General features: G+C 46.3%; 1 protein-coding gene across 3 annotated transcripts in view; it reads right to left on the bottom strand.

Moving 5' to 3' along the window:
• The window catches only part of LOC139277687 (myosin-7-like), a 200,988-nt gene that overhangs the window by 14,987 nt on the left and 169,467 nt on the right, over window positions 1–16,534 (bottom strand). For all 3 annotated transcript variants that reach the window (XM_070896516.1, XM_070896514.1, XM_070896515.1), the window contains 2 exons: window positions 15,563–15,759; window positions 8,652–9,001 (listed from right to left, as the gene is read on the bottom strand). In XM_070896516.1, coding sequence (XP_070752617.1) covers window positions 8,652–9,001; window positions 15,563–15,759 — 547 coding nt within the window. The remainder of the gene's footprint in view (window positions 1–8,651; window positions 9,002–15,562; window positions 15,760–16,534) is intronic.

Here is a 16,534-nt window from a genome sequence, read left to right as displayed (position 1 = left end):
AACACAATCTGAGATTCCAATAAACAGTAATTTAAGCTCCCATGATGCCCCAAGGAATGGCTCTCTTGTTCAGTTCAAATGTCGTGGGTTCGAGACCCACTCGTGACCCGAGCCTGTAATTGAGCCCAACCCTCCCAGTCACACCACTGACAGAGTGCAGCACTATCAGAGGAGCAGTACTGAGGGAGAGTGGAGGTCTCCAGTTAACAACCAGTTCTTTATTTTTGCTGCTGTTGCTTGAGGGAGGAATGTTGGTTTCGACACAGCAGCGATCCCTCAGTACTGACCCTCCGACAGTGCGGCGCTCCCTCAGTACTGCCCTCCGACAGTGCAGCGCTCCCTCGGTACTGCCCCTCCAACAGTGCAGCGCTCCCTCAGTACTGCCCCTCCAACAGTGCAGCACTCCTTCAGTACTGCCCCTCCGACAGTGCAGCACTCCCTCACTACTGGTCCTCCCACATTGCGGCCCCACTGGAAACATTCTTCCAGTCACAAAAACACCAATAAACCATTACCCTTTGCTCCTGCCTCCGAGCCAATTTTCGATCCAACTTGTCACTTTGCCCTGGATCCCATGGGGCTGTTACTTCCATGACCAGTGGGTCATTAGTGGGGGGGGGGGGCGTGGCGGGTTCAGGTGAGCAGAAACCTAAAAGCTCAAAGGTGGGCGTAGTCTATAGGCCCCCTAACAGTAGCAACTCTGTTGGTCGGAGCATAAACCAGGAAATAGTGGGGGCTTGTAAAAAGGGAACAGCAATAATCATGGGTGATTTTAACCTCCATATTGATTGGACAAATCAAATTGGTCAGGGTAGCCTTGAGGAAGAGTGTATCATAGAGTGTATCAGGGACGGGTTCCTTGAGCAGTATGTAACGGAACCAACCAGGGGGCAGGCTATCTTAGATCTGGTCCTGTGTGTAATGAGACAGGATTAATAAACAATCTCCTAGTAAAGGATCCCCTCGGAATGAGTGACCATAGCATGGTTGAATTTCAAATTCAGATGGAGGGTGAGAAAGTTGGATCTCAAACCAGCGTACTAAGCTTAAATAAAGGTGACTATGAATGTATGAGGGCAGAGTTGGCCAAATTGTAGGATGATTGATGAACAGTGGTGTACATTAAAGGAGATATTTCATAACTTTCAAGAAAAATATATTCTAGTGAGGAGGAAAGGGTGTAAAAGAAAAGATAGCCATCTGTGGCTAACTAAAGAAATAAAGGACGGTATCCAATTAAAAACAAGGGCAGACAAAGTGGCCAAAACTAGTGGGAGGACAGAAGACTGGGAAGCTTTTAGAAGCCAGCAAAGAATGACTAAATAAAATTATTAAGAAAATGATTAAGAAAGGGAAGATAGACTATGAAAGTAAACTAGCACAAAATATAAAAAGATAGCAAGAGTTTCTACAGGTATATAAAAAGGAAAAGAGTGGCTAAAGTAAATGTTGGTCCCTTAGAGGATGAGACCGGGGAATTAGTGATGGGGAACATGGAGATGGCAGAAACTCTGAACAAATATTTTGTATCAGTCTTTACGGTAGAGGACACTAACAATATCCCAACAGTGGATAGTCAAGGAGCTATAGGTGGGGGGAGGAACTTAACACAATCACAATCACTAAAGAGGTGGTACTCAGTAAGATAATGGGACTAAAGGCAGATAAATCCCCTGGACCTGATGGCTTGCATCCTGGGGTCTTAAGAGAAGTAGCGGCAGGGATAGTGGATGCATTGGTTGTAATTTACCAAAATTCCCTGGATTCTGGGGAGGTCCCAGCAGATTGGAAAACTGCAAATATAACGTCCCTATTTAAAAAAGGAGGCAGACAAAAAGCAGGAAACTATAGACCAGTTAGCCTAACATCTGTGGTTGGGAAAATGTTGGAGTCCATTATTAAAGAAGCAGTAGCAGGACATTTGGAAAAGCAAAATTTGGTCAGGCAGAGTTAGCATGGATTTATGAAGGGGAAGTCATGTTTGACAAATTTGTTGGAATTCTTTGAGGATGTAATGAACAGGGTGGATAAAGGGGAACCAACGGATGTGTATTTGGACTTCCAGAAGGCATTTGACAAGGTGCCACATAAAAGGTTACTGCACAAGATAAAAGTTCATGGGGTTGGGGGTACTATATTAGCATGGATAGAGGATTGGCTAACTAACAGAAAAACAGAGAGTCGGGATAAATGGTTCATTCTCAGGTTGGCAATCTGTAACTAGTGGGGTGCTGCAGGGATCAGTGCTGGGACCTCAACTATTTACAATCTATATTAACGACTTGGATGAAAGGACCATTGAAACATAGAAAATAGGTGCAGGAGTAGGCCATTCGGCCCTTTGAGCCTGCACCATCATTCAATAAGATCATGGCTGATCATTCAACCTCAGTAACCCTTTCCTGCTTTCTCTCCATACCCCTTGATCCCTTTAGCTATAAGGGCCATATCCAACTCCTTTTTGAATATATCTAACGAACTGGCCTCAACAACTTTCTGCGGTAGAGAATTCCACAGGTTCACAACTCTCTGAGTGAAGAAGTTTCTCCTCATCTCGGTCCTAAATGGCTTACCCCTTATCCTTAGACTGTGACCTCTGGTTCTGGATTTCCCCAACATCGGGAACATTATTTCTGCCTCTAACCTGTCCAATCTCATCAGAATTTTGTATGTTTCTATGAGATTCCCTCTCATTCTTCTAAACTCCAGTGGATATAGGCCCAGTCGATCCAGTCTCTCCTCATATGTCAGTCATGCCATCCCGGGAATCAGTCTGGTGAACCTTCGCTGCACTCCCTCAATAGCAAGAACGCCTTCCTCAGATTAGGAGACTAAAACTGTACACAATATTCCACGTGTGGCCTCACTAAGGCCCTGTACAACTGCAGTAAGACCTCCCTGCTCCTATACTCAAATCCCCTCGCTAGGAAGGCCAACGTGCCATTTGCTTTCTTCACCGCCTGCTGTACCTGCTTGCCAACTTTCAATGACTGATGTACCATGACACCCAGGTCTCGTTGCACCTCCCCTTTTCCTAATCTGTCACCATTCAGATAATATTCTGCCTTCCTCTTTTTGCCACCAAAGTGGATAACCTCACATTTATCCACATTATACTGCATCTGCCATGCATTTGCCTACTCATCTAACCTGTCCAAGTCATCCTGCAGCCTCTTAGCATCCTCCTCACAGCTCACACCACCACCCAGCTTAGTGTCATCTGCAAACTTGGAGATATTACATTCAATTCCTTCATCTAAATCAGTAATGTATATTGTAAATAGCTGGGGTCCCAGCACCGAGCCCTGCGGTACCCCACTAGTCACTGCCTGCCATTCTGAAAAGGACCCATTTATTCCGACTCTCTGCTTCCTGTCTGCCAACCAGTTCTCTATCCATGTCAATGCATTACCCCCAATACCATGTGCTTTAATTTTGCACACTAATCTTTTGTGTGGGACCTTGTCAAAAGCCTTTTGAAAGTCCAAATACAGCACATCCATTGGTTCTCCCTTGTCTACTCTACTAGTTACATCCTCAAAAAATTCTAGAAGATTTGTCAAGCATGATTTCCCTTTCATAAATCCATGCTGACTTGGACCGATCCTGTCACTGCTTTCCAAATGCTCTGCTATTTCATCTTTAATAACTGATTCCAACATTTTTCCCACTACTGATGTCAGGCTAACCAGTCTATAATTACCCGTTTCTCTCTCCTTCCTTTTTTTTTAAAAAGTGGTGTTACATTAGCTACCCTCCAGTCCATCGGGACTAATCCAGAGTCAATAGAATGTTGGAAAATGATCACCAATGCATCCACTATTTCTAGGGCCACTTCCTTAAGTACTCTGGGATGCAGCCCATCAGGTGTAACGTAGCCAAGTTTGCTGACGATAAAAAGATGGGAGGAAAAGCAAAGTGTGAGGAGGACACAAAAAACCTGCAAAAGGACATAGACAGGCTAAGTGAGCGGGCAAATATTTGGCAAACGGAGTATAATGTTGCAAAGTGTGAGGTCATGCACTTTGGCAGAAAAAAATCAAAGAGCAAGTTATTATTCAAATGGAGAAAAATTGCAAAGTGCTGCAGTACAGCAGGACCTGGGGGTCCTGGTGCATAAAACACAAAAGGTTAGTATGCAGGTACAGCAAGTGATCAGGAAGGCCAATGGAATCTTGGCCTTTATTGCAAAGGGGGTGGAATATAAAAGCAGGGAAGTCTTGCTACAGTTATACAGGGTATTGGTGAGGCCAAACCTGGAATACTGCGTACAGTTTTGGTTTCCATATTTAAGAAAGGATATACTTGCTTTGGAGGCTGTTCAGGGAAGGTTCATTAGGTTGATTTCGGAGATGAGGGAGTTGACATGAAGAAAGGTTTAGTAGGTTGGGCCTCTACACATTGGAATTCAGAAGAATGAGAGGTGATCTTATCGAAACGTATAAGATTATGAGGGGGCTTGACAAGATGGATGCAGAGAGGATGTTTCCACTGATAGGGGAGACTAGAACTAGAGGGCATAATCTTAGAATAAGGGGCCGCCCATTTAAAACAGAGATGAGGAGAAATTTCTTCTCTGAGGGTTGTGGATCTGTGGAATTCGCTGCCTCAGAGAGCTGTGGAAGCTGGGACATTGAATAAATTTAAGACAGAGATAGACAGTTTCTTAACCGATAAGGGAATAAGGAGTTATGGGGAACAGGCAGGGAATTGGACCTGAGTCCATGATTGGATCAGCCATGCTCGTATTAAATGGCGGAGCAGGCTCGAGGGGCCGTATGACCGACTCCTGCTACTATTTCTTATGTCCTGATGACCAGTCTGCCATGTGGGACCTTATCACAAGCCTTGCTAAAATCCATATACACTACATCAAACGCACTACCCTCATCGACCCTCCTGGTTACCTCCTCGAAAAATTCAATCAAGTTAGTTAGACACGACCTTCCCTTGACAAATCCATGCTGACTGTCCTTGATTAGTCCATGCCTTTCCAAATGAAGATTTATCCTGTGTCTCAGGATTTTTTCCAATAATTTTCCCACTGCCGAGGTTAGGCTGACTGGCCTGTAATTACTCGGTCTATCCCTTTCTCCCTTTTTAAACAAAGGTACAACACTCGCAGTCCTTCAGTCCTCCATCACCACACCTGTAGCCAGTGAGAATTGGAAAATGATGATCAGAGCCTCTGCTATTTCCTCTTTTGCTTCTCTTAACAGTCTGGGTTGCATTTCATCCGGGCCTGGTATTTATTCTCTTTCCAAGCTGCTAAGCCCCATAATACTTCCTCTCTCACTATGTTTATCTCGTCTAATATTTCACATTCCTCCTCCCTCATTGCAAAGTCTGCATTGCCCCTCTCTGTTGTGAAAACGGATGCAAAGTATTCATTAACAATTCTACCCACAGATTTCCTTTATGGTCTATAATAGGCCCCACTCTTTCTCTAGTTATCCTCTTGCTCTCAATGTATTTATAAAACATCTTTGTGTTTTCCCTGATTTTACTTGCCAACATTCTTTCATGTGCTCTTTGATTTCCTGATATCTTTTTTAATTCCACCCTTGCACCACTTCTACTCCGAGAGTTTCTGCAGTGTTGAGTTCTCGGTATCTGTCAGAAGCTTCCTTTTTTTCTTTATCTCCCCCTGTATGTCCCTTGACATCCAGGGGGCTCTCGATTTGTTAGCCCCACAGTTTTTTTTTAAAGGGAACATATTTGCTCTGTACCCTCCGGATCTCCTTGAATACCTCCCACTGCTCTGACACTGATTTACCAACAAGTAGCTGTTTCCAGTCCACTTTGGCCAAATCCCATCTCAGCTCAGCAAAATTGCCTTTACCTCAATTGAGAACTTTTATTCCTGGTCAACGTTTGTCCTTTTCCAATAACTACCCTAAATCTTACTGAATTATGATCACTGGCACCAAAATGCTCTCCCATTGATACCCCTTCCACCTGCCGCGCTTCATTCTCCAAAACCAATTCCAGAACCACCCCCTCCCTTTATTTTTTTTTTTTTAGTTGTCCTTTGCTGGTTTCTACAAATTTCCCAATCCTCTGGCCTTTCACTATTCTTTGCAACATTGTATGCCGTTGTTTTCAATTTGATACCATCCTTTACTTCCATAGTTAGCCACGGATGGTTCATCCTTCTCTTAAGAGTCTTTCTTTCTCACTGGAATATATCTTTGCAGAGAGTTGTGAAATATCTCCTTAAATGTTTGCCATTGCTTTTCTACCGTCTTACCCTTTAATCTATTTTCCCAGTCCATTCTAGCCAGCTCCACCTTCATACCTTTGTAATTGCCTTTATTTAAGTTCAGAACACTAGTTAGAGAGCTGGGTTTCACATCCTCAAACTGAATTTGGAATTCTACCATGCTAAGAGGCTGCAGGGTGACTTGGACAGGTAGGTGAGTGGGCAAATGCATGGCAGATGCAGTATAATGTGGATAAATGTGAGGTTATCCACTTTGGTGGCAAAAAGAGGAAGGCAGAATATTATCTGACTGGTGACAGATTAGGAAAAGGGGAGGTGCAATGAGACCTGGGTGTCATGGTATATCAGTCATTGAAAGTTGGCATGCGGGTACAGCAGGCGGTGAAGAAGGCAAATGGTATGTTGGCCTTCATAGCTAGGGGATGTGAGTATAGGAGCAGGGAGGTCTTACTGCAGTTGTACAAGGCCTTAGTGACGCCTCACCTGGAATATTGTTTACAGTTTTGGTCTCCTAATCTGAGGAAGGACGTTCTTGCTATTGAGGGAGTGCAGCGAAGGTTCACCAGACTGATTCCCGGGATGGCAGGACTGACATATGAAGAAAGACTGGATCGACTGGGCCTGTATTCACTGGAATTTAGAAGAATGAGAGGGGATCTCATAGAAACATATAAAATTCTGACGGGACTGGACAGGTTAGATGCAGGAAGAATGTTCCCTATGTTAGGGAAGTCCAGAACCAGGGGTCACAGTCTAAGGATAAGGGGTAAACCATTTAGGACCGAGATGAGGAGAAACTTCTTCACTCAGAGAATTGTGAACCTGTGGAATTCTCTACCGCAGAAAGTTGATGATGCCAGTTCGTTAGATATATTCAAAAGGGAGTTAGATGTGGCCCTTACGGCTAAAGGGATCAAGGGGTATGGAGAGAAAGCAGGAAAGGGGTACTAAAGTCGCATGATCAGCCATGATCTTATTGAATGGTGGAGCAGGCTCGAAGGGCCGAATGGCCTACTCCTGCACCTATTTTCTATGTTTCCATGATCACTCTTCCCTTGAGGATCCTTTACTATTAGATCATTAATTAATCAGTAGTTTAACAATAGTGAGTTTATATTCAACAATCTATTTAAAAATATTATGCGTTCACACTTCTTGTCTATGGAACATTACTCCGTTGTCACACTTCTGTCATCATTTTGTGTCAATTTTCCCATATCCACATTAAAATGGAGAATCCTATGTAAACTTGGCACACTGTAATTACACCCTCCCATCACTAGGGCTGTAGAACCTAGAGGAAATCCTCTGCTCCAACCCACCTCTAACCCACTTCACCCAAAGACTCCACTTGCTTTTGACCTCCACATACCCATTGCTACAGGAGATCACCGAGTACAGTAATATCATTGGTACGTCTGAGCTACAGAAGGTGTATCCCAGGCCAAGGCCGGTGATATTGGGGGTAATGTACTGACGTGGATAGAGAACTGGTTGACAGACAGGAAGCAGAGAGTCGGAATAAATGGGTCCTTTTCAGAATGGCAGGCAGTGACTATTGGGATGCTGCAGGGTTCAGTGCTGGGACCCCAGCTATTTACAATATACATCAATGATTTAGATGAAGGAATTGAATGTAATATCTCCAAGTTTGCAGATGACACTAAGCTGGGCGGTGGTGTGAGCTGTGAGGAGGATGCTAAGAGGCTGCAGGGTGACTTGGACAGGTTAGGTGAGTGGGCAAATGCATGGCAGATGCAGTATAATGTGGATAAATGTGAGGTTATCCACTTTGGCGGCAAAAGGATTTGAGTATAGGAGCAGTGAGGTCTTACTGCAGTTGTGCAGGGCCTTGGTGATACACCTGGAATATTGTGTTTCAGTTTTGGTCTCCTAATCTGAGGAAGGATGTTCTTGCTATTGAGGGAGTGCAGCGAAGGTTCACCAGATTGATTCCCGGGATGGCAGGACTGACATATGAGGAGAGACTGGATTAACTGGGCTTGTATGCATTGGAGTTTAGGAGAATGAGAGGGGCTCTCATAGAAACATATAAAATTCTGATGGGACTGGACAGGTTAGAGGCAGGAAGAATGTTTCCGTTGCTGGGGCGTTCCAGAACCAGGGGACATAGTCTAAGAATAAGGGGTAAGCCATTTAGGACCGAGATGAGGAGAAACTTCTTCACTCAGAGAGTTGTTACCCTGTGGAATTCCCTGCCGCAGAGAGTTGTTGAAGGCAGTTCGTTAGATATATTCAAAAGGGAGTTAGATATGGCCCTGACGGCCAAAGGGATCAAGGGGTATGGAGAGAAAGCAGGAAAGGGGTACTGAGGTTGAATGATCAGCCATGATCTACTGAATGGCGGTGCAGGCTCGAAGGGCCGAATGGCCTACTCCTGCACCTATTTTCTACGTTTCTAATATACCTTGAAGGTTCTTGTTCTCTCGTTTGAGGGTCTCCAGGTGGTCCAGTGACTCCTCGTAGGCATTCTTCAGTTTAAAGAGCTCAGTGCTCAGGCTACGGGCCTCCTTCTGTGAGGCCTCTAGCTCAGCCTGAGACTCCTCGAACTTCTGCTTCCAGTCAGAGATCGTCTTGTCGAAGTTGCGTTGCTTCTTGTCAAATGCAATAGCTGCTGAATTTGCTCTCTCCAGGTCGATCGTCAAATCCTCGATTTCTGTCTGCAGACGATGCTTGGTCTTGTCCAGCGAGGAGCACTTGGCGTTTACCGCTTCCACCGCCTCCTCTGCTTCTTGGAGACGGATAGCCAACTTCTTCCTATAATCAGGAATCGGGTGAATCAGGTTAATTCCTGACGCTTATTAAGGGGATGAGTTATTCACTTCAAGCATCCAGTATCCTGTCAAACACTCCCAGGGCACAGATTAGATATAGAGTAAAGCTCCCTCTACACTGTCCCATCAAACACTCCCAGGGCAGGTACAGGGGGTTAGATACAGAGTAAAGCTCCCTCTACATTGTCCCATCAAACACTCCCAGGGCAGGTACAGGGGGTTAGATACAGAGTAAAGCTCCCTCTACACTGTCCCGTCAAACACTCCCAGGGCAGGTACAGCACGGGGTTAGATACAGAGTAAAGCTCCCTCTACACTGTCCCATCAAACACTCCCAGGGCAGGTACAGCACGGGGTTAGATACAGAGTAAAGCTCCCTCTACACTGTCCCATCAAACACTCCCAGGGCAGGTACAGGGGGTTAGATACAGAGTAAAGCTCCCTCTACACTGTCCCATCAAACACTCCCAGGGCAGGTACAGCACGGGGTTAGATACAGAGTAAAGCTCCCTCTACACTGTCCCATCAAACACTCCCAGGGCAGGTACAGGGGGTTAGATACAGAGTAAAGCTTCCTCTACACTGTCCCATCAAACACTCCCAGGGCAGGTACAGGGGGTTAGATACAGAGTAAAGCTCCCTCTACACTGTCCCATCAAACACTCCCAGGGCAGGTGTAACGCTGTCCCATCAATCTGAAACATTAACTCAGTTTCTCCCTCCACAGATGCTGCCTGACTTGCTGAGCATTTGCAGCATTTTCTGCTTTTATTTCAGACTTCCAGCATCCACAGTATTTTATTCTCGTGTGATCCCGAGCGGGATTACCCAATGCAGTGGGACACGGGCCAGTCTCCTGCTTTGGGCCATTGCCAACAAGATCTGGCCGTGTATTACACTTCAGGTTCTGCATGTTGTGGTATGCAATGACTTGCTGTATGACTTATGCATCCCTGTACAAAACTAGTCAGCAGGGAGCTTCCCAGAGAATAACAGGTTTTTGGGACAGGCTGGCAGCTCGTGTGGTGAACGCTGATTCACTGAATTGCTTTGAGCGAGAGCTGGAGCTGTTTCTGGCTGGAGAGGATATATCCTTGTACAGGAGGTCAGTTCCTGGTAACGTTATCAGGACCAGGGGACACTCCTGGTTTCGATCACCTAAGGGGGTCACAGAGGAATTTTCCACATTCTTTCCCCTAATTGCCCTGGTTTTTATCTTTTTGCCTCTCCCAGGAGATTCCATGGCACGAGTGGGGAAGGGTGTCTGTACCGAGAGGCACACGGTATCACAGCTGAGTGGGACAGGCTAGGTGCACCACAAGATCTCTTCCTGGCTCAGTTTTGTATCTTTGCACTTTGTCGCATGCCATCACGTTTACTGAAAGCGTTTCTCAGAGGGTTCTACTAGTTCCTGATCTGTAATAAAGTACAGCTTCTTAACCTAAAAGCAGGTCGGTGAAGATTGAGTCATTTGATTAGGTTTATAGAATTATAGAAATTTACAGCACGGAAGGAGGCCATTCGGCCCATCGTGTCCGGGCCAGCCGACCAAGAGCTACCCAGCCTAATCCCACTTTCCAGCTCTGGGTCCGTAGCCCTGTGGGTTACGGCACTTCAAGTGCATATTCCAAGTACTTTTTAAATGTGGTGAGGGTTTCTGCCTCTACCACCCTTTCAGGCAGTGAGTTCCAGACCCCCACCACCCTCTGGGTGAAAAAAATTCCACTCAAATCCTCCTACCAATTACTTTAAATCTATCTCCCCTGGTTATTGACCCCTCTGCCAAGGAAAACAGGTCCTTCCTATCCATTCTATCCAGGCTCCTCATAATTTTATACACCTCAATCATGTGCCCCCTCAGCCTCCTCTGTTCCGAGGAAAACAGATCCAGCATCTCCAATCTTTTTTCATAGCCAAAATTCTCCAGTTCAGGCAAGATTCTTGTAAATTTCCTCTGCATCCTTTCCAGTGCAATCACATCTTTCCTGTAATGTGGTGACCAGAACTGCACACAGTATTCCAACTGCAGCCTAACCAATGTTTTATACAGTTCAAGCATAACCTCCCTGCTCTTGTATTCCACGTCTTGACTTATAAAGGCAAGTATTCCATATGCCTTCTTAACCACCTTATCTACCTGGCCTGCTACCTTCAGGGATCTGTGGACCTGCACTCCAAGGTCCCTCTGTTCCTCTACACTTCTCAGTTAATGTGTATTCCCTTGCCTTGTTAGACCTCCCCAAATGTATTACCTCACACTTATCCGGATTGAATTCCATTTGCCACTGTTCTGACTTCTTAATCATATCCCCAACATTTAACTCCAAGTCATTGATATATACCACAAAAAGCAAGGGACCCAGTACCGAGCCCTGCGGAACCCCACTAGAAACGTCCTTCCAGTCACAAAAACACCCATCAACCATTACCCTTTGCTTCCTGCCTCTGAGCCAATTTTGGATCCAACTTGCCACTTTGCCCTGGATCCCATAGGCTTTTACCTTCATGACTAGTCTGCCACGTGGGACCTTATCAAAAGCTTTGCTAAAATCCATATACATTACATCGCACGCACTGCCCTCATCGACCCTCCTGGTTACCTCCTTGAAAAATTCAATCAATGGTTGTGGGCGTTGGGTTGAGGGGGGGTCGGGGAGTTGGGAGCATTTGGGTTGGGGGGGGGTAGGAGGGTTGGTTGGGGGGGTCGGATTGGGTGGTTGGGGGGGTCGGGATGGGAGAGGTTGGGTTGGGGGGGGAGAGGTTGGGGTGTGGGAGGGGGTGTCGGGTCGGGTTGGGAGGAGGTTTGCTTGGGGGGGTCGGATTGGGGTGTGGGAGGGGGTGTCGGGTTGGGTTGGGGGAGGGTTGGTTGGGGGAGGTTGGGTTGGGGGGGGGTCGGGTTGGATGGGGGGTTGGGGGTTCGGACTCTGCAAGAGTTTACGTTGCTGAGTATATCTGTCCAATCATTTTAACTTTTAGACTTGCAACGGGTCCAAAGAAAGTTCTGTCTCCAGGTTCTGTGGTTTTGCTTGTTTTTAGCTTGCGTGCTGTGACACAGATATTAGAGAAATAAATCTAGAAACATAGAAGCATAGAAAATAGATGCAGGAGTAGGCCATTCGGCTCTTCTAGCCTGCACCACCATTCAATAAGATCATGGCTGATCATTCCCTCAGTACCCCTTTCCTGCTCTCTCTACATACTCCTTGATCCCTTTAGCCGTAAGGGCCATATCTAACTCCCTCTTGAATATATCCAATGAACTGGCATCAACAACTCTCTGTGGTAGGGAATTCCACAGGTTAACAACTCTCTGAGTGAAGAAGTTTCTCCTCATCTCAGATAAATGGCCTACCCCTTATCCTAAGACTCTGTCCCCTGGTTCTGGACTTTCCCAACATCGGGAACAATCTACCCGCATCTAACCTGTCCAGTCCCGTCAGAATCTTATACGTTTCTATGAGATCCCCTCTCATCCTTCTAAACTCCAATGTATGAAGGCCCTGTTGATCCAGTCTCTCCTCATATGTCAGGCCGGCCATCCCGGGAATCAGTCTGGTGAACCTTCGCTGCACTCCCTCAATAGCAAGAGCGTCCTTCCTCAGATTAGGAGACCAAAATTGAACACAATATTCCAGGTGAGGCCTCACCAAGACCCTATACAACTGCAGTAAGACCTCCCTGCTCCTATACTCAAATGCCCTAGCTATGAAGGCCAACATGCCATTTGGCTTCTTCACCGCCTGCTGTACCTGCATGCCAACTTTCAATGACTGATGTACCATGACACCCAGGTCTCGTTGCACCTCCCCTTTTCCTAATCTGTCACCATTCAGATAATATTCTGTCTTCGTGTTTTTGCCCCCAAAGTGGATAACCTCACATTTATCCACATTATACTGCACCTGCCATGCATTTGCCCACTCACCTAACCTGTCCAAGTCACCCTGCAGCCTCTTAGCATCCTCCTCACAGCTCACACCGCCACCCAGTTTAGTGTCATCTGCAAACTTGGAGATATTACACTCAATTCCTTCATCCAAATCATTGATGTATATTGTAAAGAGCTGGGGTCCCAGCACTAAACCTTGCGGCACCCCACTAGTCACTGCCTCCCATTCTGAAAAGGACCCATTTATCCCGACTCTCTGCTTCCTGTCTGCCAACCAGTTCTCTATCCACGTCAGTACATTACCCCCAATACCATGTGCTTTGATTTCGCACACCAATCTCTTGTGTGGGACCTTGTCAAAAGCCTTTTGAAAGTCCAAATACATCACATACACTGGTTCTCCCTTGTCCACTCTACTAGTTACATTCTCAAAAAATTCCAGAAGGTTTGTCAAGCATGATTTCCCTTTCATAAATCCATGCTGACTTGGACTGATCCTGTCACTGCTTTCCAAATACGCTGCTATTTCATCTTTAATAATTAATTCCAACATCAATTGATCTAACATCAGAAATAGCTTTACTATTGGAGAGGGTGCAGGGGAGATTGACCAGAATGGTCCCAGGGATGAGGGACCTCAGTTACGGGGAGAGACTGGAGAAGCTGGGGTTGTTCTCCTTAGAGTAGAGGGGGTTGTGGGAAGATTTACTAGAGGTGTTCAGATCGAGTAAATGAAGAGAAATGTTCCCAGGGGCAGAAGGCTCGGTAACCAGAGGACACAGATTGAAGGCGGTTAGCAAAAAATCCAGGGCTAAACAAGAATTTTTTTTTAAAAAACACATCGAGTTGTTGATCGGGAAGGCGCTGCCTGAAAGGATGGTGGAAGCAGATTCAATAGTAACTTTCTGAGGGGGAAAATTGTTCGGGTAATGGGGAACAAGTGGGGAGTGGGCCGAATTGGGTGGCTTTACCAAAGAGCTGGCACAGGCGCGATGGGCCGAAGGTTCTCCTTCCATGTTGCATCAGTCACAGGATTACATCGGTTTATACGGCACCGAAACAGACCATCCGGCCCAACCAGTCCATGTTCCACTCCAGCATCCTCCCGTCTTTCCCCATCTAAATCTATTCCCTTCTCCCCCATGTGTTTGTCCAGCCTCCCTTTAAATACATCGATACTATTCGCTTCAACCCCTCCCTGTGGTAGCGAGTTCCACATTCTCACCACTCTCTGGGTAAAGAACTTTCTTCTGAATTCCCCATTGGATTTCTGGGTGACTATCTTATATTGATGGCCTCTAGTTATGCTCCTCCCCACAAGTGGAAACATTCTCTGTATCCACTCGATCAAAACCTTTCATCATTTTAAATACCTCTATGAGGTCACCCCTCAGCCTTCTTTTTTCCACAAGAAAAGAGACCCAGCCTGTTCATCCTTTCCTGATGTATATACCCTCACATTTCTGGTATCATCCTTGTAAATCTTCTCTGCACCCTCGCCAGTGCCTCTATATATTTTTTATAATATGGCGACCACAACTGTACGCAGCACTCCGTCAGCCGTGGCTCAGTGGACAGCACCCTCGCCTCGGAGTCAGAAGTTTGAGAGTTTAAGTCCCACTCCAGGAACTTGAGCACAATAATCTAGGCTGACACTCCAGTGCAGTACTGAGGGAGCGCTGCACTGTCGGAGGAGCAGTACTGAGGGAGCGCTGCACTGTCGGAGGGGCAGTACTGAGGGAGCGCTGTACTGTCGGAGAGGCAGTACTGAGGGAGCGCTGCACTGTCGGAGGGGCGGTACTGAGGGAGCGCTGCACTGTCGGAGGGGCGGTACTGAGGGAGCGCTGCACTGTCGGAGGGGCGGTACTGAGGGAGCGCTGCACTGTCGGACATGGCATCTTTCAGATGAGATGTTAAATCGAGGTCCCAGCTGCCCCCTCAGGTGGACATAAAAAGATTCCATGGCACTACTTCGAAAAAGAGCAGGGGAGTTATCCCTGGTGTCCTGGTCAATATTTATCCCTCAATCAGCATAACAAAAAACAAATTATCTGGTCATTATCACATTGCTGTTTGTGGGAGCTTGCTGTGCACAAATTGGCTGCTGCATTACCCACATTACAACAGTGACTATATGCCAAAAGTACTTCATTGGCTGTAAAGTGGTTTGAGACGTCTGGTGGTCGTGAAAAGCGCTATATACTCTAACCTTTTACTCTAGTTATGGTCTAACCAAGGTTCGATACAGGTTTAGCATAACTTCCCTACTTCTCAATTTTATAGCTCTAGAAATAAACCCTAATTCTGAGTTTGCTTTTTTATGGTCTTGCTAACCTGCATCACAACCTTTTAGTGATTTGTGTATTTGTACCCGAGGTCCCTTTGTTCCTCTACCCCACCTAGACTCCACCCTCCAAGTAATAAGTGACCTCCCTATTCTTTCTACCAAAATGTAATACCTCACATTTGTCGGAGTTGAACTTCATTTGCCAAATACATGCCCATTCTGCAAGTTTATTAATGTGCTCCTCAGTGTTGACTATCGCCCCATTCTATGATAATGTTGCGAGGACAAGGAGATGAGAGAATAACATCGCAACCTCAGTGAGGAAATAAGCTATTTCCAGTGTTCCTGATCAAGGTTAAAGCACGTACTTTGCCTCCTCCAGTTCCTCCGTTCTCTGGATTGCGTCAGTTTCATATTTGTTCCTCCATTGTGCCACCTCTGCGTTGGCCTTGGACAGCGCCCGCTGTAGCTCTGCCTTCGCCTCCTGCTCCTCCTCGTACTGTTCTCTCAGAAGGTCACAATCGTGTCGGGAAGCGTGCAGAGTGTGAGCCAAAGCATTCTTGGTCTTTGATGTAAACACAAACAAAATCAAACATTTCTGGACTGAAACATGGGCTGTGCTGGTGGCTTTAGTTCATCTGCGACACCATGACTTACACAGAGAGGTGTGGTTCTGGACAGACGCAATATAAACCAATCAGTTTTCCCGGTGGCTTAGGGCTAATGTCACTGTTCTATGTGGTATTGAGTCCGAAACATCAGCAAGATCTCAGATTCAGACCAAGTCTATGTTGATCAGCTGATTGAAGCACGACAGCCTGTGACATCAGCCGTGCATTGGGGGAGTAACAACTGGCCAGGGTTCCAGTGATTGCCAGCCAACGTTTGGCTGTGCGAATTGCGGGCGAAGACAGAATGGGGCTCAGGCACTCACAATTCATTGTCCAGTACTGGATCATTTCCTCCAATTAAACATTTGAAAGACTAAGGTAATTGGGGTTGAAATTGGGTCCCGCCGTTTTGAGGCGGTGTCTCTGCCTGAGTGCTGATGTTACCACCAGCCATTGCGTGCAGCCTCAAAATTCAGTTTTTACACCCAAAGATATGAGAGCAGCGCTAAAAAGTGGCATTGCACACTCATCCTTGGGCGGGAGCTCAGGAGGCCGACTGAATTTCGTATCGGGAGGCGGCCATCATGCTGGCTGAAAAACAAGAAGAAAAGGGAAGAGCGAAAAAAACAACAAACTTCCCCGGCCGGTACACGAACGTCCCCGGCCGGTACACGAACGTCGCCGACCGATACACGAACTTCGCCGACCGATACACGAACTTCGCCGACC

This window comes from Pristiophorus japonicus, chromosome 12 (genome assembly GCF_044704955.1).
Source record: "Pristiophorus japonicus isolate sPriJap1 chromosome 12, sPriJap1.hap1, whole genome shotgun sequence".
Classification (NCBI taxonomy): domain Eukaryota; kingdom Metazoa; phylum Chordata; class Chondrichthyes; family Pristiophoridae; genus Pristiophorus; species Pristiophorus japonicus.
The sequence above is the reverse complement of the archived record's forward strand: the minus strand, read 5'-3'. Positions and strand labels throughout refer to the sequence as shown.